The sequence below is a fragment of the Malaclemys terrapin genome, chromosome 2 (genome assembly GCF_027887155.1).
Source record: "Malaclemys terrapin pileata isolate rMalTer1 chromosome 2, rMalTer1.hap1, whole genome shotgun sequence".
Taxonomy (NCBI): domain Eukaryota; kingdom Metazoa; phylum Chordata; order Testudines; family Emydidae; genus Malaclemys; species Malaclemys terrapin.
Genome location: NC_071506.1, coordinates 172,789,949 through 172,812,546, shown reverse-complemented (window position 1 = coordinate 172,812,546; position 22,598 = coordinate 172,789,949). Strand labels below are relative to the sequence as shown.

At 38.9% G+C, this 22,598-nt stretch overlaps 1 protein-coding gene across 3 annotated transcripts in view; it reads left to right on the top strand.

The window, feature by feature from the left end:
• NR4A3 (nuclear receptor subfamily 4 group A member 3) overlaps nt 1-22,145 on the top strand; it is a 32,317-nt gene extending 10,172 nt beyond the window's left edge. For all 3 annotated transcript variants that reach the window (XM_054021000.1, XM_054020999.1, XM_054020998.1), the window contains 4 exons: nt 624-796; nt 8,808-9,007; nt 10,221-10,399; nt 19,141-22,145. In XM_054021000.1, the coding sequence (XP_053876975.1) occupies nt 624-796; nt 8,808-9,007; nt 10,221-10,399; nt 19,141-19,403 (815 nt within the window). In that variant the 3' untranslated portion in view covers nt 19,404-22,145. The remainder of the gene's footprint in view (nt 1-623; nt 797-8,807; nt 9,008-10,220; nt 10,400-19,140) is intronic.
• Nucleotides 22,146-22,598: the final 453 nt, after the last annotated feature.

Sequence of the window (22,598 nt, the reverse complement as noted above, 5' to 3'; positions counted from 1 at the left end):
GTGTGCTGTACTGCAATTGGCTGCCACCACATAGAGGGGCTGCATTACTTTGTGTCCCGTGTACCTTTACATAGGGTGCTGGTCTGTTCCCAGGGAATTAAATATAAGGTTTGCCATTGATTGTAATGGAGCCAGGATTGAATCCATAGGCCCCAATCCTGCAAATGCTTAAGTATGTGAGTAGTCCCACTGATGGGAGTACTCACATGAGTAAGCATTTTCAGGATTAGGCCCATAGCATGTGAAGTGTTTTAAGGAAGCTAAGAATTCTTCAGTAAGAAGGCTTAAATGTACATTATTAGTATTATTATTAGAGTTTGTATTTGTGTGTGTGTGTGTGTGCGTGTAAAAAACATACAGGGATAGAACTGGGGTTACATAAAAAGGGTGCTGTTCAAATGTAATCTTGCTGGCTACAAGTCTGAGCTTCACACTGTTTTATAATATTCACTTATATCTCTGCAATTAAGGATGGCAGTGATCTATCTATCTATCTATCTAAATGGAAAAATATTATGGTTTTTGCTGGACTAATCATAATTAAGAACTAACCTGGTGCTTATTTGTGGTTGTAGCTTTTTGGTGATGTCTTTGTGGACTGATTTTTGTTCTTCTTTAATCAGTTGTCCGTACTGATAGCTTGAAAGGGAGAAGAGGTCGGCTGCCTTCCAAACCAAAGAGCCCTTTACAGCAGGAACCTTCCCAGCCCTCCCCACCTTCTCCTCCAATCAGTATGATGAATGCCCTGGTCCGCGCTTTAACTGACTCCACACCCCGAGAGCCTGATTATTCCAGAGTATGTTTTATGATTTTTTGCATAGAAATAATTACTAAATTGTATTTTTTAAAATTTAACAATCAGTACATTGAAATGAAAGAAAACTGTACAATTTAGATAAAGTAATAACTGACCCAGTGCCCTATCCCTGGTGTGTCGACAGTGACTTAAATGGAGTTACACTGGAAATTCATTTTAGCCTCTATCGGTTGTGATACAGAGTTTAAGACACAAGACTATCTGCAGTACTCCCCACAGGTGTGCTAAAGCAAGTATGCATAGGTAAATAGGGCACTGATCCCACAACAGACTGTGCGCAGAGCCCCATTGACTTCAACAGGACTCAGGGCAGGCTCCGGGATGTGCTCCTGTTCAGTCAGTTGTGGAATTGGGGCCTTAATTTCCAGTTTGGAAAACCTAACTGCTTTTTTCATATTCAGATAGATGGGTTATGAGAAGTTATACCTGGTTGTTGAAACAAATAGGCATCCGGTTCTACTCCAGTTAAAATCAATGGGAGTTTCGCCATTGTTTTCAGGGGGAGCAGGATTGGACCATTGCATAATGCAGCATGAATCTTAGGTTTAAGGAATAAATTATAATGATACTGATCTTTGAGACCTACTGATGAAAAGCACTGTATAAGAGCTAGGTGGTATTATTATTATTTTATTTATTATTTATTAATCCAAGTTTGTCGAATAGTTCTTTAAATCAAACTGAAAAAAATAATTGAACAAGCAAAGAATTCTCATATATTGTAGTTTTTTTGTAACCTTATTTTTAAATATTTATTTTATTTAAATATTGATGAGATATTTTGTTATCTATTGCAGAAAATAGGCTATAGCACACCTGCAATTATTAAAATATGGTATTGAAATTCCAAAACAAGGAAAGAAAAAAATACATATGTGGAAAATCATGAACAAATCCCTTTATCTTTATTAAATTTTACTAAATATGAGACTGGTTTGACTTTATGTATATTTATATATATATATATATTGATAACCTTTCTATTTATTTGTAATTATATAGACATGCTTTAATAATTATAGGCACATTATAGATGCTTTTCTACAGGCTAATCTATAGTTACCTATAGATTTTTTTTTTTTTTTTTTTTTTTTTTTGCTATGTTTATTAAGCACCCAGTTTATATTTTTGTCTGATGATTTTTAATGGGAGAATGCATTAGGTATATTTTCATTTATTTTAACTTTCCCAAAACACATTAGGGCCTGAATCTACAAACATTTATGCATGTGAGTAATGTTACTGATGTACATAGCCCTACTGAATTAAATGGAATTACTTATGTGAGTAAAGTTACCCAGATGTCTATATGCAGGATTGAGCCCCTGGATTTATACTGATAGATGTATAGCTTTTTGACATTGACAAATTCCAATGAAAATTGTGTATTTTTATGTGATTTTTTTTTTTTAGCCTACTGTGACTATTTCACTTCATACAAAAATAGTGCATAGATCTAAGTGGTTAATATTTTTTATGATTTTGTACAGTTTCATTGGAAGCCTAAGGAAAACTGCATTGTTGATGTTGAATTAGTTTATGCTTCATAACCAAAAGATTCTATTGTGTCTGATTGGTTGTTGGTAGGATTTGGCACCCTAATTTTACTTTAGAGTAAAATATAATAGTTGGTAGTGCTTAGTAGTGAAAACCTCTTTTTAAGCCTTCTAACATAAATTAATGAATCATATCTTTGTAAATTTCTGCATATTTTTAAGGGATTAAAGTGAACAAAATGAAAACTGTACATCAACTGATATTAGTGGGATGGTATATGTAGTAAAAACATGTAGTTACAAAACCACTTTCATGAATTCTGTTGCTGAGCAGAGTAATTATAGGTGTGTTCAGTAAGATACTGATTCTGCAATGCATTGCATGCGGGTGGACCCTATGCCTGGATGAAGGGGAACCCACACACAATACATTGCAGGAATGGGGCCTTAATTTTTCAAATTTCTAGCATACTGTAATCTAATAATATTGTCTTGCCTGCCATAAGAAAATAGTAATATAAACCTCAATACAGGATTTGTAAAAAAAAAAAAAAAATCAGTACATTGAACAAAGAAAATCCAAATAATTGTATAACCCTGGAATATCAAAACAAATCTTATTTCTATTCAGAACATTGCTACTCTTCATTTCAGAGTTGGTTTTAATTTATCAGTCCACAGTAACAGAATATTTAGATATTTAGTTTCAGAAACAATTACTATGAAGATTGTTTTATAACTTATTAAAGGCCAAGGGCCATATTCTGTCTCACACCTGTTTCACTGTTGTAATTCCATGAAGTTCAGACTTGTACTGTGTAAGTGAGAAGAGAATCAAGCCCCAAATCTAGCACTCCTTATTCAGGCAGCATTCCCATCAACTTCAGTAAGAATTCTGGCTGATTAAGGGTAGAGTAGGGCAGTAATCTGTATTTATAATAAAACTTGCTGTATTTATAGAGGCCAGAAATTAAGCAAATGCCAGGGTCACAATGCAAAAACAGGAGCTGCACTAAGAGTATCATTGCTCCTCCCCTTGAAATCTAAAGAAGCCTCCTCCATGTTTTTGTAAGTATGCAAGCTCCAGGAGGTCTGACATAAGCAGGAAGGGGTGGAACAGGGGTGTATGACCACTTTGCACAGCATCAGACTTTCATATCCTACATAAAATAATGCTGCTGTACACAGGAGCTCTTCTTGGGGAAAATCTTCGCAGCAACCATAGGTAGGGTTCCCTGGATAGCTCCGTTCATAAAGGAGCCATGTCCTGGGGGCCAGGGGAAGGTCTCCTCTTCTGTCTTTCTCCCAAAGTGCCTCCAGTTTTGTGGTGCTGTCTCATGTAGCACAGGGTGTTCCCCCTTCTCTCTAATGGCCTGTTGACTAAGGCCAGGCCTGCTAGTTGTTTTGTGCAGGAGTGAGGTAAACACCAGCCCCTTCCCATGGGGTGATCGTTGGGTTTTCCCAGTGCAGGGAATGATTTGTGCGTAATCCAGGACTGTAGAATTTGGCCTCAGTTGGTTTCCTCATCTATTTTTGGTAAAATGTGAGCCTTTCTAGCAATGAATGACATACTCTAGCAGTGACTAACAGTTCAAAGGCAGGAAATACAATTTCTGTCATTCTGCTTATCATGCTCCTATGGGCTGGATCGAGCTACTAGAATTAGCAAAACAAATCTAAGAAATATGTAGAGTTATTAAACATACATTCAATTGAATAAACCTGCTTCTATAATGTAACAGAAATGTTCACGTTAGAGTTAGAATATAGTAACATTCTGTGTTGTTGCTGCCATTATAGGTCAATTTAATGTGTTCAAGGAGTGCTTTAAAAATACTGGGCCAGATTTATCCCTATTGACTTCAGATGAGCTACACATGGGATGACTTCAGAGCATTATATTTTTTTTCTTTTTGCTGATTTCTGTGGCTCAGAGCATGTCCTGCCTCAGAAATACCTGTGAAAGGGGGAGGAAATTTCCTCAAATCATTCTGTTTGCTCTTCATGGAATGAATGTGCCATAGTTCAACCCCTGCACAACCAAGCGGGTCTCCCTAGGGCCAAGCAGATCCTGGGGTTCTGCATCTCCTCCACATTGGCTCTGGGGTTCCGTGGCCGTGGCTGTCTACAGAGCCCCATTAAATGGGGGCTCCCCAATATGGAGTGCTGCAGAAAAGTTAATACAGCCTGGAGGTATATTACCTCTTCCAAACAATTTGTGTGGGGCTGGTGGGTGCTTACCCTCTCCCAAATCAGGTCCACCTGTTCCCTGCCCCACACCCATCCCCTCACATTGTGTGGATATAGGGGGTACCACAAAAGTTGCTACCCTCCAAAATTTCTGCATGGGATGGGAGGATCCACACACAGAGGGTCCCCTGCGTGCAAAGGCCTTGGAGTCAGGATCTGACCTTGGGGGAGGAGAGATGTTTTACTTACCCAATAACCAAGACAAAGAAGATCCAAAAATGCATGCTGTCATGCAGCACTTTGGAGGGACTTGGCTGCCAGCGTATTTGAGTGCAGCCAGTTTTCTCAGGAGTCTAGAGTAACTGCCCAGGTCAATCCCCCCGCCCCCATTTTGCCTTTGGGAATTTGTGGAGGTTGTTCAGTTGCACTGGAGCCTTCTTATTTTCTAATCACTTGTGGCCTCACCATGTAACCTACTAAACAGGTATCCTGCTATATGGCCAAAATTATAGGTAGATGTACATTGTTGTTTATGTTGGACAGATGAGTTTTGTAATAACTAGCAAACAGGCTGACAGAACGCAGGAGTTAGATGGCATGCCCAGAGGTGGTATGCCCCCATGGCACCAGATAGCCACCACCCCGTCTCTGCACAGTCTGAGTAGCATGTAAAGCAGGAGTCTGGGAACTGACGGTCTGTGCAGCACGTGCTCCTTGAATTCCAGTGTCACATACGAGCAAGATTAATTTGGCCTGCTAACCTTGGGGCAAATCCAAATCCCAGCACCCAGTCTGAGTATCTAGGCCAAGTACTGGGCAGATGCACAGGGGACCGGTGGTGGTGGTGGTGGTGGTGAAATCCTCCTCCTAGCCCTCTCCAGGCCATGGAGAAGCTCCATAGCCACTCCACAAAGGTTATTGCTTCCAATGGCTTGAATAGCCGCTTGTGCACCCCCGCCCCTCTTCATGGGGGGAGGACCAAGGACTTGTGTAACAATGCAATGTGCATGCGCTGCATAGCCCCCGTCCTCTCCCCAGCCCTGCATCTTCCTGTTTGGAGTGGAACTGCACTGGTTCAGTGTCATGTGACCTGCCATAGTTGCAGGGGCAGGATTTTTCCCCATATAAACTTCATCAGAGGGATCACATGTGCTTTTATCACTGGGGGGAGGCAATGGGAGCAGAGGATAAGAAATGGTCCTGCAGCTAATGCAGGGTTGAGCAGACAGGAATTACTTAGCGCCAGCAGAGATACCTCAGATGTCGCCAGAGTTATGTAGGGTTTCCAGTGTCACTTCTTGTGCATCTCCCATCTAGCCATGATTCTGAGACCATTCATCCTACTCATTCTACACCAGAAGTGAGCCTGCTTCCCTTAGGGGAGTATGTAATGGACAAGAGCTACCCACTCCAGGGTTCCTCTTTGCACCTTCCACCCTCTCTCCTCCACAGAGGAAGAGCTTGGGGATTCAGTAACAACCTCAATCAGATCTGCTGGGGTGGTGAGGTGGCAGTAGTAGGGGCTCCAAAGTCCCCAGAAACATTTCTGTTGTCACTGAGGGAGGCTGGGGGTCTTTCCCCTCCCACCTTATCCCCCCTTGATCATGTTATCAGCGGACTCTTCTAGCTGCCAGTTGAGAGTGCTCTTTGAAGAGCAGCTCTCCGTCAACTGTGGAGATCTTTTGGTGGGGTGCCCAGGGAGATACTGTTTGCACTAAATCCCTCCCAGAAATTACTCCGAAGGGCCTAGTGGAGAGAAAGTTGTTACAGCCATGGAGTAAATTCCACGTCCATTTCTCCCCACTCAGGAAACCAGCAGCACTTCTCAGACACAGAAATCGGCTGGGCCACACCACTCTGGCTGTGCTCTGTCACGGAGAGAGTAGGGCCAGGCTTACATCCTGGGCATAAGATTTGAATTCAGAAGTGACAGGGATCCAGTAGCGAGGAAGTCGGAAGTGATAGCGGGTAAGGAGCTGCAGTCTGTTGGCAGTTCATGGGGAAGTTAAGGAAGCTGGGGCTGTTGGAAGGATTGGTCGTGTCAACAAGATGATACATTCTTTACCTAAACCTAAAAATTGTTCAGTTCAGATGATGAGGTCATTTTGGCCAGTTATTTTACTTGGAACCAATTTTTTTATTCAAATGGCTTGTTGCTGCGTGTGTCCGATAACAAAAAAGATTTATCCCACATGCCTCTTGCACGGTGAGATAGTGATTTGAGAGGCTCTGGAGGAAATCTGCATTTAAAATACATTGAGCCAAATTCATCAATGGGAAATTTAAAAATTGTGATATGTTAAATAGAATTCTTATATCCTTCCCGTTTTAAAAGTTATCCTAGCTACCAGATTTCTGGTTTTGTTGACTAACAGCATATGGATGAAGGCCAATTTTGGTCATTTATAAAATGCCTGATTTCTATAAATTAGGGCTGTTAAGCAATAATAGAATACCATTTATTTAAATATTTTTGGATATTTTCTACATTTTCAAATATACTGATTTCACTTACAACACAGAATACAAAGTGTACAGTGCTCACTTTATATTTATTTTTTATTACAAATATTTGCACTGTAAAAAACAAAAGAAATAGTATTTTTCAATTCACCTAATACAAGTCCTGCAGTGCAATCTCTTTATCATGAAAGTTGAACTAATAAATGTAGAATTATATACAAAATCCCTGCATTCAAAAATAAAACAATGTAAAACTTTAGAGCCTACAAGTCCACTCAGTCCTACTTCTTGTTCAGCCAATTGCTCAGATAAAAAAGTTTGTTTACATTTGCAGGAGATAATGCTGCCCACTTCTTGTTTACAATGTCACCTGAAAGGGAGAACAGGAGGTCACATGGCACTGTTGTAGCCGGTGTCGCAAGATATTTATGCACCAAATGTGCTAAAGACTCATATGTCCCTTCATGTTTCAACCACCATTCCAGAGGACATGCATCCATGCTGATGATGGGTTTTGCTCAATAACGATCCAAAACTGTGCGGATCAACACGTTCATTTTCATCATCTGAGTCAGATGCCGCCAGCATCAGGTTGATTTTCTTTTTTGGTGGTTTGGATTCTGTAGTTTCTGCATCAGAGTCTTACTCTTTTAAGATTTCTGAAAGCATGTGCCACACCTCGTCCCTCTCAGATTTTGGAAGGCACTACAGATTCTCACATTGGTATCTTCTTTGCATTTTGACAAATTTGCAGTGAAAGTGTTCTTAAAATGAACAACATGTGCTAGGTCATCATCCAAGACTGCTGTAACATGAAATATAAGGCAGAATACGGGTAAAACAGCAGGGGACATACAATTCTCCCCCTAGGAGTTCAGTCACAAATTTAATTAATGCATTATTCTTTTAACGAGCGTCATCAGCGTGGAAGCATGTCCTCTGGAACAATGGCCGAAGCATGAAGAGGCATATGAATCTTTAGCACATCTGGCACGTAAATATCTTGCAACACCAGCTACAACAGTGCCATGCGAACACCTGTTCTCACTTTCAGGTGACATTGTAATTAAGAAGTGGGCAGCATTATCTCCTGTAAATGTAAACAAACTTGTTTCTCATAATGATTGGCTGAACAAGAAGTAGGACTGAGTGGACTTGTAGGCTCTAAAGATTTACATTGGTTTGTTTTTGTGTGCAGTTATATAACAAAAAAACCTACATTTTTTAACTTGGACTTTCATGATAAAGAGATTGCATTACAGTACTTGTATGAGGTGAATTGAAAAATACTATTTCTTTTGTTTTTTTACAGTGCAAATATTTGTAAAAAATAATATAAAGCGAGCACTGTACACTTTGTATTCTGTATTGTAATTGAAATTGATATATTTGAAAATGTAGACAAACAGCCAAAATATTTAATAAATTTCAATTGGTATGCTATTGCTTAACAGTGCGATTAATCACGATTATTTTTTTATCATGATTAATTTTTTTGAGTTAATCGCGTGAGTTAACTGCGATTAATTGACAGTCCTACTATAAATGCATATAGTTACAGATATTCAAGCTACCTATATTAAAAGTAAAACCCATATGTACAAGAGCTACCTATATTAAAAGTAAAACACACACACACATACCCTTGCGCGCACAGACACACACACACGTACATAGGTATTACATTCATATTTAACTGCTTATTATCCATTGGATAAAATAACCTACTGTCTTTGCTGTTGAGGGACTCACTGGAAAAACACTGTTGAGCAGACAGCATTGTATGTATTGTGGCATTCTTTAAAAACGCATAATATTACTTTCTGTGGCTTTCATTTTAGTACTGTTCCACTGACCAGGCTGCCGCAGGCACAGATGCAGAACATGTACAACAGTTCTATAATCTTCTGACTGCCTCCATTGACATATCCAGGGGCTGGGCGGAAAAAATTCCAGGATTTACTGATCTCCCAAAGGAAGATCAGACGTTACTCATAGAATCAGCTTTTTTGGAGCTGTTTGTACTAAGACTCTCCATCAGGTAATTACTTGTGATTGAAAATAATCCCATATTAAATTGATGTGAAAAACTGTGAATTTCAACTTTTTTTTTTAAAGGATAAGTAGAGAGATAGCTTTACTTTTGTCATTTGTGAAAACAGCCAAAAACAAACAGCAACAAAAGACACAAAATACTGTATTCAATTTGTGATACAAATGAGGAAAAACAAGAAAATAATGTAGAAAAATGGAATAATATTATTCTCACTAACGTGCTTCCATTTATTGGATTTACCAAATTTTCTTTTCTCCTTTTAATCATAATTTGTCCTTATTTACTTTCAAGTGAGGCTGTTTTGTACTTGCCTATATGACCTGTAGAAGAGCATTTGTAATGCAATGGTTTGGAGTTTTTTTACTTTCACACAGATGTCTTGAAATTCTGTTTTGGAAGGGGATAAAGGGGCTTCAAAATCCTGTTCAGATTGTTTTTCTTCCTAATACCAAGTCATTTCACAGAGTGAGGTGCCATTCGTCAGCCTGGCACTAGTTAAGACATTGTACCTAAGATAGTTACAGGGAAATCCCAGGATGGAGTTTTGAGTTATGCCCCTGTTTCCTTAGGGTGAAGATGAACTATGTTTGTTTGTTTGTTTGTTTGTTTGTTTTTTAACAGGGGTTCTTTTCAGTGTTTAGTTGTAGTCTGACACATACTGTAGATTTTTCACATAAGAGATTTTCTGCCTTGAGTATTACAGTATGTTCTGTGTGTTTGTGTACATTCATTTATATATTTTCTATTGTTTTGTCTTCACAGTTTTTGAAACTTGAGAAATGGAAGGGGGGAAACACTAAGGGTTACAACATGAAAATAATCTCTGCTTTCTCCAAGTCATATTATTATTGTATTTCAAAGCATACACACTTTGTCTTCCTTAGGTTCAAACATACAGTATTTAATGTAAAATGTCTCTGCTGCTTGTGCCTTTGGCAGGACCAAAAATCTTAACTAATTAGACAGTCTACAGCACATGCTACAGTTAACCTCAGGCTTATAACTCTACAAAGTAAGCAATCATAGAAGCTTGTTTGTTGTAGTTTTGCCCCCAGGAAGAAGCATATTGTCAAACATGAATGCCCACATATGCCCCGTAATAATATGTGTGAGATATTAAATGATACACATTTCAGTATTTTGTGTACATCTTTTTGTAAAATTATGTGTGTTTATGATTTTAATTTTTCTTTTCAAGATCCGATACTGCTGAAGATAAGTTTGTATTCTGCAATGGACTTGTGCTTCATAGACTTCAGTGCCTTCGTGGATTTGGGGAGTGGCTCGAGTCAATTAAAGACTTTTCATTAAATTTACAGAGCCTTAACCTTGATATCCCAGCCTTAGCATGTTTATCAGCTCTAAGTATGATTACAGGTAAGTGCTCTTTTGGTAACGGCAATCTTCAAATACTAGCACTGTATTGTTAGCATAGATCTGAGTGCTTTCAGTTGATTTTGTTATATTCCAGATAAGGTGAGCTTGATTTTTGAACATTTGTAATGGCGATATTGAAAGTCTGGCTGGCAATAGTGTACACTCACTCACTCGCTCACTCCTGGAAACACCTATTAAAATGGAATCCGAATGACTCCCTCTTTCTCCAGGGTTTTATGTTTTCTTGGAACATTCTCTAAAAAGGTGAAATACATCTCAAACCAAATAGCACGGGGGGCGGGGGATGCAATGGGAATTTTTCTGCATACTGTTAGTGAATTATTTGTGTATACATAAGACCATTTCACCCCCTCTGCCGCATGGGATAAAGGGGATGAAACTAGTACAAATGCCTACCACATCTCTCTAGTAAGCACAGAATGGGGGCATTGTAACTTGTAAAGCATAATTTCTCTCTTCCTGAGACAGTAGAAGCCCTTCCATTTAAACGTTGCAGACCTGAGGCTTTGTGATTTGGGGGGCATAGCTGTCTGAAGTGGAGAGAGCTGGGGGCAGATGTCCCTGACAATCTTGTAGAAATACAGCAGGAGTTAGTGTTACTCAGAGCGGCATTCACTTCCGGTCTTTCTGTTTAACCCCTCTCAGAGAGGATGATAATGTACAGATGCAGCTGGGTCTTCAGTGGTGATACAGTGCTTCATTGTACCATGGCTCCAAGGTGGAGAGGGGCTGAATCTTTACAAAGATGCCCTGAGATCCACAGAAATGGACATGGATTTCCTCACAGATCTCAGGGCATCTACAAAGTTGTAAGTTCTACTCCCAGTCCCCTGCAAGTGGCATCATTCTTTCACCCTAGATGAGATGATTCTCTGGAGACCTGAGGTGAAATCCTGGCTACATTGAAGTCAAGGGCAAAATTCCAATTGTCTTCAGTGGTACCAGGATTTCATCTTCAGAGTTTCTAGGGTACTTTTCCCTCTTGCAGTTGGGGATGATTTAATACATACTGGTTTTAGCTTCAATACTGGTTTCTTATGAAAAGTATTTTCCTATTTTTAAAATCAATTTGTACTAATGTCCCCATGATTAAGAGAGGTACAATAAGTGCTAGATTCTGATCTCATTGACACCATGAGTACATGCAGAATAACTCAGTAGGGTCACTTTGCTTTACACTCATGTAAGAATCAGGCCCAAAATGAGTGAATTGTTACAGCAAAAAGAAAATGTCCTTGACTTTTTTTTCATCCTTTTCTCTAACTATGAGATCTGTTCCTAATTATCTTCCTGGAGATTTCAGGGATTTACTTAAAGGAATAAAACCTCATGCAAACTACTTCTGTGAACATGTAATATGTTCTTCCTCATGTACTCAAACGCTGTTTTAGCATCATGATGCTTGCTCATTCACACCCTGTTCAGTTGCCCTGGCATAAACCAGTAAAGATTGTTTATGGCGAGTTGGATGCACATAAAATGTTTAATGAGAATAACTTACAATTAATACATTCCCATGTTTCTTGCATTTTCCAGTGATAAAAGCTCTTTCAGTATAGAGATATTTGCTGTGTTTAATTAGTCTTCTCAAAGCCTCCAGACAAATGAAAGTAATCATTATCTCTAAATATGAAGAAATAACATTTCTCTCCCTACCAATGTTCTGTGTCTGTATTTGTCAAAGATTGATATTCTTTTCCCCTATATTTATAATGGAGCTTGAAATTGATATAATTTTTTGTTTATTCCTTTGACTTATGATGTTGGCACATCTCCATTAATATGTTTTTTAAGGATTTACCATAAAATGATGAGTGGTATAGAAAGCCCTGAGAGAGAGGTGATTGCAGTAGAAGGAACAGCACAAAATACTGTTTGAGCTGCATAAACAGTGTTGTTTATCTTTATTCTTATAATTTCTCAGTGATAGCATAATGGGGAAATGGTTATAATCTGGAGAATGCTCTGGTTGAATACTCCTCGTTGTGGGATTTGTTCATGGAGAATCATTTCCTGGCTTTCCCCTATAGCCTGAGTATGCCACTGCACATACTGGTCTCAGGCAGCACCAACCTCAGAAACAGTCCCTGCACCGTGTATCTAAGTAAACAGAAGGGCTTCTGAGAGTGGTGCTCTGCTTGTTCTGCCTGACCTCAGGAGTGTTCTTCATGAATCAAACAAAGGCCAGTGCTCTCAGGAGAGGGTGGGGGGAAGTAGTATGGTAGTCAGTAGGGTGCTGGGAGCAGGAGAGAGGAAGGGAAGTAGTTAGGGGATGTTTGAGAGAACTAACTCCTCTCTCCTGTGGAGGGACAAGGAAAGAGGACAGTAAAAGCCAGTACTGGGGCTAAAAGAGGTTTTCCTTCTCCCTCCCCATCCCCACTCCCTGTGCTACCAGTGGTCAAGTCCCTCCCCCAGCCTCAAATCCTATTGAATGCCATTCTCCTTTCTCAGCTGCCCAGCCCAGCCCATCTGGTTTTACTCTTCTGTGCTGCTAAACCCTGCCGTCCCCACAGTAAAATTAACCTGGACCATTTCACTCTCCCAAAGCCAGAAAACTCTCTCACCCCAACTTTCCCCAGAAATATACCAGGAGCAACTTCACACCAGGCTGTCAAATCCTGCAGCTGCTCCCCCTGGCCTCACTGCACTGAAGCAGCATCACACATTCCTGTAGCCCAGCTGAGAGATCATGCATTCAGTGGAACTGAACGAATGGACTGAAGCTGCTCCTCCCAGCCACTGGGGAACGCTCAAGCTCCTGCTCTGCAGGCAGCCTCTCTGCTCCTCCCCTGCTGGATTTGGGGGAGGAGCAGCCAGCAGCATGCATAAAAGGGGAGGGGACCCCAGGGCTGTCCTCAGAAACCTCAACATAGTATTTAGCTACCCTCACCTAGCTTCAGGCTACCTCCCCAGATACCCCCAACAGACAGCCAATACCCAGTTACCCTCCAGACATCCAGCCACCCACCCATCCCAGCACTCCCAGACACCCTACAGTACCTGACCTACCCCAACCACCCTAACACCTTCCAGACATGCGTCCATCTACCCAGTATCTCTAGACACTCTCCAGTACCTGTGCGAGCACCCTCAGCCATCCTTCTGCCTATCCCAGCCAACCCACTCTCAGCTGACAACTTTTGTGCGGCTCCATGTCCTACCCCTTCCCCCAGTCTCTCCCTCCCCCATTCTCCTCCCCCCCCCCCCCCAGTGTGGGTGAAAGCATATTGACAAGATGGAACTTATGGTTATAGGCAAATTATTTACAAATACATAAATTGACTCATTAAACAATTTGTGTAATGTCACACTGGGACTACACACAATTTGAAGGGTGTTGTAAATGTATTGTCAATACTAAATACAGAGATAAATTGAAAGATATGCAGCAGCATGAAATATACAGAAAAAGACTAAAAAGAGAGAAGTTTTTAATGAATTAAATAGGCACATTATGTTATTAATGTAAAATGTGTTTTTTTTCTGTTTATCTGATGTTCCGAGCCTTGATGCAGAATATAAGACAGTGTGCTGCAGACTCAGTAGGTCCCTTATGACAGGTTATATGGTTATAGTATTAGCCTTCACCCAGATTAGAAGAACTGACATCTGGTTTGATGAAGGTGGGTTGCAAACAGTTAACTCAAAACTTCACAATACCATAGTAGGCCTTTTTTTATTTCAGATGCTCCTCTAGGATCTTCCTCTCTCTGTCTCTGTTCTCCTTTTTACTTCCTTCAGTTAGTTAGGCAGGACTAGACACATCTTCCTCCAGAGCACGTCAACACTGCTTTGAGCATCAGCCAGAAGAGAGTAATTAGAAAACAGTGCAAGACGTTCTTCCCACATCCCCATGAGAGCAAGAAATGAATTCTATGCTGTTCTGTTTTTTTGGATCACTTACGCTAGAGATCTTGAAATGTGGGATCCAAAGGTCTAAAGAACCAGAAGATGCTTAAGTAGAGCAGTGCCAACATGGAAAGCACAGAGGCAGTGACGCCCGGAATTTCTTTCAATTTTGGAAGAGGAAGGGCTTGTAAAAAGGGAAGAGGAAATCAGATAATTATACTGAAACTAGGAGAGACCCCAATTTTCAATATAATTGGGTAGGAGGCCCTTTTTGAATCTGGGACATAGACTCCAGGATATTAATACATCTCTGGTGGATAGGAATTTATTAAACGAGACCCAGATTGACTTAAATATAGAGCCTAAAAATCCCTTGTATATTTGCAGGGGGTGGTGTTTTCTAGAGAGGTAGGCCTGCATCAATGGATCAGTCCAATCCTGCTATACTCCACCACTGTCCAGAGTTAGGGAGGGTAGGCAAGCTAAGCCTGGAACTTTGCTCTGGTCTTTCATTTTCTTCCTGCAGAAGTGTGACCTTCAGCAGGTTTATAGCCAGGAATCACATAGACATCACCTGGGGTGAAGAAGGGTGTGAAAAACTGTCTGTGTTCAAATTTCTCAGGATTAACTGCTGACTTTGCAGAGGTCTAGATGCCGAGTTTCTGAAAGACTCCTGATGATGAATCATTTTCTTCAGGTTTATGGAGGGTACCATGAGATACCATTTTTGTTGCAAAAGTGGGTGAGAGGCCAATTAACCAGGGAGTGATTCACAAGGCAGAAAAATCCTACTTTTCACCTGCCCTGCACCTGTTTCACTGCTACTGTAAGGAGGTATGCGTACAATAGTATTTGTGCACCTCCTTCGTTATTTAGTGAAAACCTCTTTTTTGACTAGCTGTCCTTCTCAGGGCAAATCCTGCCCTGGTTATTCACATGCGTACTGCCATTGAAGAGAACAGGCCTAATTGAGATCCAACGGCAACAGTTACAACTCCATTGACTTCAGTGTATTGCACCTGCTTACACCAAAGGCCTGCTCCTGCTCCCATTGGAGTCAATGGCAGCATAGTGGGCTCCAGGTCTTAATCTGACCCAATGGGAGGACGTACATGGGTAAAACAAGCAAGATTTGTCTCCTTCTACTTAGAGTCACTTGAATGCTATCAGAAAAGTACTTTCCAGTGACTTCAGAGGTGTGATAAACTAATAGATCAAAGAATACCCTTACTACACACACTGCCTAAATGGAACAGTGACTAATAAACAGCGAAGGTTTATTAAATAGATACCTTCTCAAGAAATTAACTGGAAGCATGCTGCCAAGAATGGGGTGGATGAGCAGATGGGGCAATGCCATTACCAGGGTACAGGCCTCCGCGTGTCTGGCCTTGGCTTCCCATAGACTCACCAGGTTCAGGGATGGCTTTTGGGTGAGTGGGGAGCAAAAAGCTCCCCTCCAGTGGGACAGTGTGAATTGATTTTCATGAAGAATTCCTTGTGGAGATTTTCAAATGGATAGTTTCATCCCATGGCTTTTTATGTTGAAGAAAATAATCTGGCCCTTTATTTAAATTTATTTATTTATTTATTTACATACAGCTTTTTTAGCAAAGTGATGCTGGCATGTATTTTAAGGCCGAATCTTTTTTTTTTTTTTTTTTTTTTTTTTTTAAGCGATAAACATAACAAAGCTCATTGTTTGGATAGAAAATGTCCTTCATACTTGCTCCGCCGTGTCACCTGTAGATTCACCCGTACATATAGGATGAAAGTTTTGCCCATGGATTTCACCCATATTGAAGTGTAGTAAATCCTACCTGTTGTTCAGAGATTGTTTTGATACTGAGGCACAACAGAGTAAATTAAGGATGGAGTATGCCTTAATTCTGAAATTTCCTTGGTTTTGCTATTTAGGCCAGTAACACTTTTAAAATAACGTTTAGACATTTCAAATCACTGCTAATCAACAAGAAACACATTGCTAATGAAACATGTTAAATTGTGTCAAGTATCAGAGGGATAGCCGTGTTAGTCTGAATCTGTAAAAAGTAACAGAGGGTCCTGTGGCACCTTTAAGACTAACAGAAGTATTGGGAGCATAAGCTTTCCTGGGTAAGAACCTCACTTCTTCAGATGTGTCACTGTAACAAGTACACTGAAGACCAAAACTGAGGGTTTGGTCCTAATTTAGATTCAAAGATTTAGAGATTTGGGAAATAAATTGCCTGTGGCCTAGATCTTCAAAGAGATGTTGGGGCCTAAATACCTTTGAGGATCTGGCCCTATGTGCTCAAGTCCAGTAGTTGATTTTCCAAACTCTGCAGCAATGCACAAAGTAATGGGATAGGTTTACAGCATCTCCACTATACTACATAGTTATTTATTTTTAAAGTCAGCCTGTGGATCTGTTTAAGTATATCAGATCTCTGGACCTATAAATATGTCTTCACTAACATTGCTAAAATACAACCTTAATGCAGATTAAAAGATGGGAACACTTCAAAGATTTAGAGATTAATTTAATGTTTCTCAGAATTCCCCAGAAGACTTGGGCCAAAAAATCCCCACAGATTTTTCAATTTTTATAAAATATTTAGTCACTGTGTTCTTTAAATGGCAGCATCCCTCTAAGTATATACTCTCGGTGACCTGTACAGTCAGGGTTACATAATTACATTATACACAATTTACTGGAAATTTATTAAATGTTCATTGACTCTTGTGTTTGAATGTAAACAAGTCACTTCAAATATCTAGGTTTTGAAATTCCTTGAAGGTGAAGATGTTTGAGCAGCTGTTACTACCTAGATGAGTATTTTTCATGTCTTGTTACATAGTAAGCCAGATTGATGGCAAACGGTAGAGTATATTAGCTTCGGGCCAAAGGTTTACACATCTGGGGCCTGATTCTGATCTCACACCAGTATAACTCAGGAGTTAGCTCCATTGAAGTCAATGGAGTTACACAAGTGTCAAACTGGTAAAAATGAGAGGATACATTTCTGTCTATTTTTATTGCAGTCACCTCCATTTTAATTAGTTTATCAAAAACATATATCCCGACCAGTCACTACAGCAGGGGTCAGCAACCTTTCAGAAGTGGTGTGCCAAGTCTTCATTTATTCACTCTGATTTAAGGTTTCGCGTGCCAGTAATACATTTTAACGTTTTTAGAAGGTCTCTTTCTATAAGTCTATAATATATAACTAAACTGTGGTTGTATATAAAGTAAATAAGGTTTTAAAAATGTTTAAGAAGCTTCATTTAAAATTAAATTAAAATGCAAAACCCCCTGGACTGGGGCACTCAGGTAGTGTGAGTGCCACTGAAAATCGTGTGCCATAGATTGCCTACCCCTGCACTACAGAGAGGAAATTCAGGAGCACAATCCCCCACTACACATATATATATACATACATACATGCCTGAGAAGAGTGAGGAGCCCAACAGAGCCCCTACACTTTCATTATTCCTAGTTTTGGGGGCAAAGAAGAATGTGCTCCCTGCATTGGTTCCCCTTTTTTGGGAGATAACCAGAAGAAAGTGCCTCCTGCCAGATCCTTCCTTCCCATGAACAATGGAAAAGAGGGGAAGAGAGATTGGGAGAATGGAGCATAATCTTGGCATAAGGATGGGGATGGGGGGGGAGGGCTACAGATAATTGGGAGTGCATTGAGCATAAATCTTTCACAACTCCCCACTTCTTCCCCTCCCACCATTCTCCCACCATATTTGCTTGATTGGTTGCAGGCCTAACTATCTACAGTACATTATGTTTGCTAGTTAATTTAATCTGTTTTTTCTTGCACCTCCCTGGCAATTATTGTTGTATTTAAAACAAGAAGGATGATAATGTTGCTTGTGAAGCAAATTCTTATGTTTCTGCACATTTGAAATTCAAAGACAAATTAAAATGCAACAGTTATTTGAGATTATTGTTCAGAAACATGTTACATGAATTCATCCAGTAAGTATTGACAGTAAACAATGATGCAAAGCTATCTTTTCATATATGTCTGCTAAGAGACTGTTTTTAATTAATCACAAATATGAAGCTTCCTCCTCAAGCTTAATGAACTGAGGATGTGTAACTTCACTGCAGCATTTTAACAGAACATAAAGGAGGGGAGGAAACACCTTAGCTAGAAGCCATTGCTTTGGTTTTAGGAATTTCAGAAGTTTTTCATGATGGGTAACACAGTAGCTCTTTTACTTTATGCGTTGCTTGCTCAAAGGTGGAAATAGTTGACTTCCAGAGTTCTTTTATCTCAGACTTTTTAGTGATAAATAAAAGCTGTAGATTATCAAAATAAAAAAGAATGGTCGAGGTGCCTTTGGTTTCTTGCAAAAGTGTCTGTAAATTCCTAGTGGAATTCCAGGCCTAGTGCTGATGGAGCTGGCAGTGGATATTGATCTCCACTTGAATTCACTGAATAAATAATGGTTGCCATAGTTATTGAGCATTCACAACTGGTAGGGAGGCAAGGAAATCTCCAAAACACCTCCTGTGATCATTTTGCCATAAAATTGTCCAATTAAATTATGCCTTATATAATTAAAAATGTAGGTTAATATGTAGATAGCTCAGCTTTCTTATATTAATTATAATTTAATTGAAAGCCACCATTAAATATTTTGGCTGCTAACAAGAAAGGGCAATTATTACATTTTCTTATTGCATGAAACAAGGTCAGTCAATATGATATGGCATTACCATTCTAATACATTATTATTATTAACAACTTTAAAAGGTATTCATTTTGTCTGTTACAGTATTACCTAGTTATAGGTTGATTGCCCAAGAGTAAAGAGCAGGTTTATTCTCATAATGACACTGATTTGGCTGTTTTCTTGCCATCCTTTTGCAGAACGACATGGATTAAAAGAACCAAAGAAAGTGGAAGAGCTATGCAACAAGATCACTAGCAGCTTAAAAGATCACTTAGCTTTCAGCTGCCAAAACAAAGGACAGCCCCTTGAGTCTGCAGAGCCTAAAGTACTAGGTGTTCTTGCTGACTTGCGTTCTCTCTGCACACTGGGACTGCAGCGCATCTTTTACCTGAAACTGGAAGATTTGGTGCCACCCCCTTCCATTATTGACAAGTTGTTTCTGGATACCCTACCTTTCTGAGTCTCAGATTACCCTCATGAAAGGCTAATGCCCACCAGAGCAGGCAAATGGATTGTGACTTACTGCTAACATTTCTGCCCTTGCATAACAAAAAAGCAACTCCAGCCCTAAAATGAGGACTTTTCAGATGCTTTTTCCTTGCAAACTAAGGCCTAAAATTTAATGGCTTACTATTTCGGGGTTGTGCTCTTGTTTTTGTTTATTTTTTGTGTGATTAGGGTTTTTTTACAAATTGCTAATAAGGCACTTTTGGACAATGCTATCCCAGCAGTAAAAGGTTAACGAGACTGTTTTAAATCTATTGTGTTTAACACCTCGTCATATATGGGGAATACAAATGTAGAAGCTGTGTTTGAAAACAAGAACAACAAATAGTTGTTTGCCAGGGTAGTATGTGTTTTGTGATGATACCTTTAGCATACTTCCTGTATCAAGGGCACACATATTGGCACAAACTAAACAAAAGTTCACTTTTTTTAACAAAGTACATTCAACTGAATATTTCGTATAAATCAGATATAGCAAAATGACAATGGCTGTTAGCTCCCATGTTCAAGTGCAATTTTTTAAAGTGCTGTCTTACTAAGTCTTGTTTATTAACTAATTTATTTTAATATGAAAATCAAATTGAAGAAATCAAGTGAGAAGATTACATGCACTAACTTACACGACAAAGTTTCCCAAACTTGAATCCATGTAGTGTGACTTACTGACAAATGTATGTGGAAGACACAGGGACAATTTGTGATTCAGTTGAGCACTTGTTCCTTAGATAAGGAAGTAAAAGTAAGTAGTGATTGGAACGCACAGGGTCAGCATCAGGGATAGTTAAGTTTTAGATTTAATCTAGTAACAAGTTAGTAAACAGACACAAGACGGTTTTGAAGAACAAGCAAGTCTTGTAAAATAGTATGAATGTAAGAGCTAGGAAGGCTATAGTGGGCTGCGTTTAAACATTCCGTGTTCGTACTCCTTTTTTGTATGTTTATACTGTTGATGCCATATTAATATGAAATAATTTGTTGCATAGTGTCTTTATTTGTATAAACGTTTGTATGCATGGTATATTGTAATGGCTTTGCCTGTATTTATTGCAATGACTGCCAGCTCATGGGAGCCGTGTTACACAAAGTAACTAAATGGGGTGTTCACACTGACTCAGATACACCAGTTAGAGAACTATATATATGTGTGTGTGTGTGTATATATACATATAAATATGTGTGTGTGTATATATACATATATATATATATATATATATATATATACATATATACATGTGTGTGTGTGTGTCTTTTTATTAACCATTTGTATATAAAATATCTGTCACTTCACAAGCAAAGTTATTTTACAGTTTATTTGCAGTGACTTTTAGGGCAGTACTGTTTAGCACTTTGATATTAAAATCTTGCTCATGTTTTGCTAAATTCAAATAATATTTAAATATTTTAGTTCTAAAAAAACATTATATGCACTGTATTAAGTCAAAATTTTGTTGATCATTTTGCTAAGAAATTTTTTTTGAATGTCAACCTGATGTCACTGTATCTTTTGTTAGCTTTAAACATTCTAGCTTTTTGTCTTTTTTTTAAACTATGCTGTTTATATGGAAATTAAATTATACTATCAAACAGATGCCAAATGAATTGCCTAATTGCTGCAACAGATAACCCAGATATCAAATCATTGTATTGTTTTCAAGTAGTCATCTGGTATTTGATCACTTATTATGTTTGGATGTGCTTTTATGAAAATTATTCTTATATCAAGATTTCTAGTAGTGTCAATAGGAAAACAGACTTCTAATCACTATAGTCAATATTTCCAGTTTACCTGAAGATAATATTTGGAAGCATTTTACTTTTAGTATTGACTTTTAAGCTTATGTGCAAACATAATAGTATAATTAAATATCAGAGAAGCTAAAATTTCTTGTAGGTTGGTGTCAGATGCCTGATCTGCAAGACAAATCCATTTTGACTGAATTTGAAATTTTGTATATAATTTGTATACACAAACGCGCACACACACACACTAGACATCCAAAAGTGTGTTTACTTCTGTCCCTTTGTGTAAAACAAGATGCCTAAACACCGTTGAGGATCTGGGCCAAGGTCCCTTGAGAAATCATCTTTATTTCAGGACAAATCCTGAAAGCTGCGGAGCATCCTTAGTTCCAAGCTGAGGACTTTCAGAACTTAATGGGACTGGGCCCTCAAAAAGTATTTTCACACGAATCAGCATCGTTTTTCTAGGAACAAGATACGTTTACTAGGAAGCCTGTTTTTGATGGTAGCCGGTCCAGAGCCCTATGTTAGACTTCATGTCGCCAATGTGCTTCAGTTTTCCATAGACGTTCTTTATTGTGATACTCTCCAACATCATGTAATCTGTGGAATATCCTTCACATTTATTTAAATTCACAAAATTTATTTGTGCAGTATGATCAATGACGGATCATGATAGCAAAAGAAAGAATTAAAGAAGATTAGCCTACTACTTTTGTTCGAGCTCTCTCAGTGTGAACATGCCTTTTTGCAGGCTGAATTCAGGAATATATCAGCTGTTAGAGGAGAGTGCCTTGCTTTTATTTCAGACAACAGAGTATTTCAAAAGTTTCTCTGCTCTTCTAACAGCAGTGTGGGTTTTTTGGTTTTTGTTAAGCTGTGGGTTGAAAGAAATGCTCTTGTACATATACAATGTAAATTAAAAACTATTAAATTGAATAACATTTTTTCAGAGGCCCCCGGTGTGTTTAATAAGTATGCTTAATTCTGATGTGAATTTTTTATCATTTGTAAAACATTAAAAATTTGTCTACTTGAGTCTTAAAAGTGGAAGCAAGCTTAAGAACACTGAAATTTTTAATGGCAACACGTTGCATTAAAATATCTTTTAAAAAAACACCTTAAAGCAAAACCTGCAGTGACTAGTCACTATTGCCAACCCCAAATATTCAAAAATTGTGTCAGGCTCACCAAAAATCATGAGATTGGCTTTAAAATCATTAGATTATGTAAAAATAATATTTGCCTTCTGCTTTTTAAGCCGTTAGGATGCACTGGGGTCATATTTTGAAGCTTCCTCCACAGCCACAAGGGCTAGAAAAGAAAAAATAAGTTAAGAACGAAGGCTGAAATCATCACATATCCACTTGACTCTAGGAGCTGGGACTTTAAGGAAAACAACAATTAT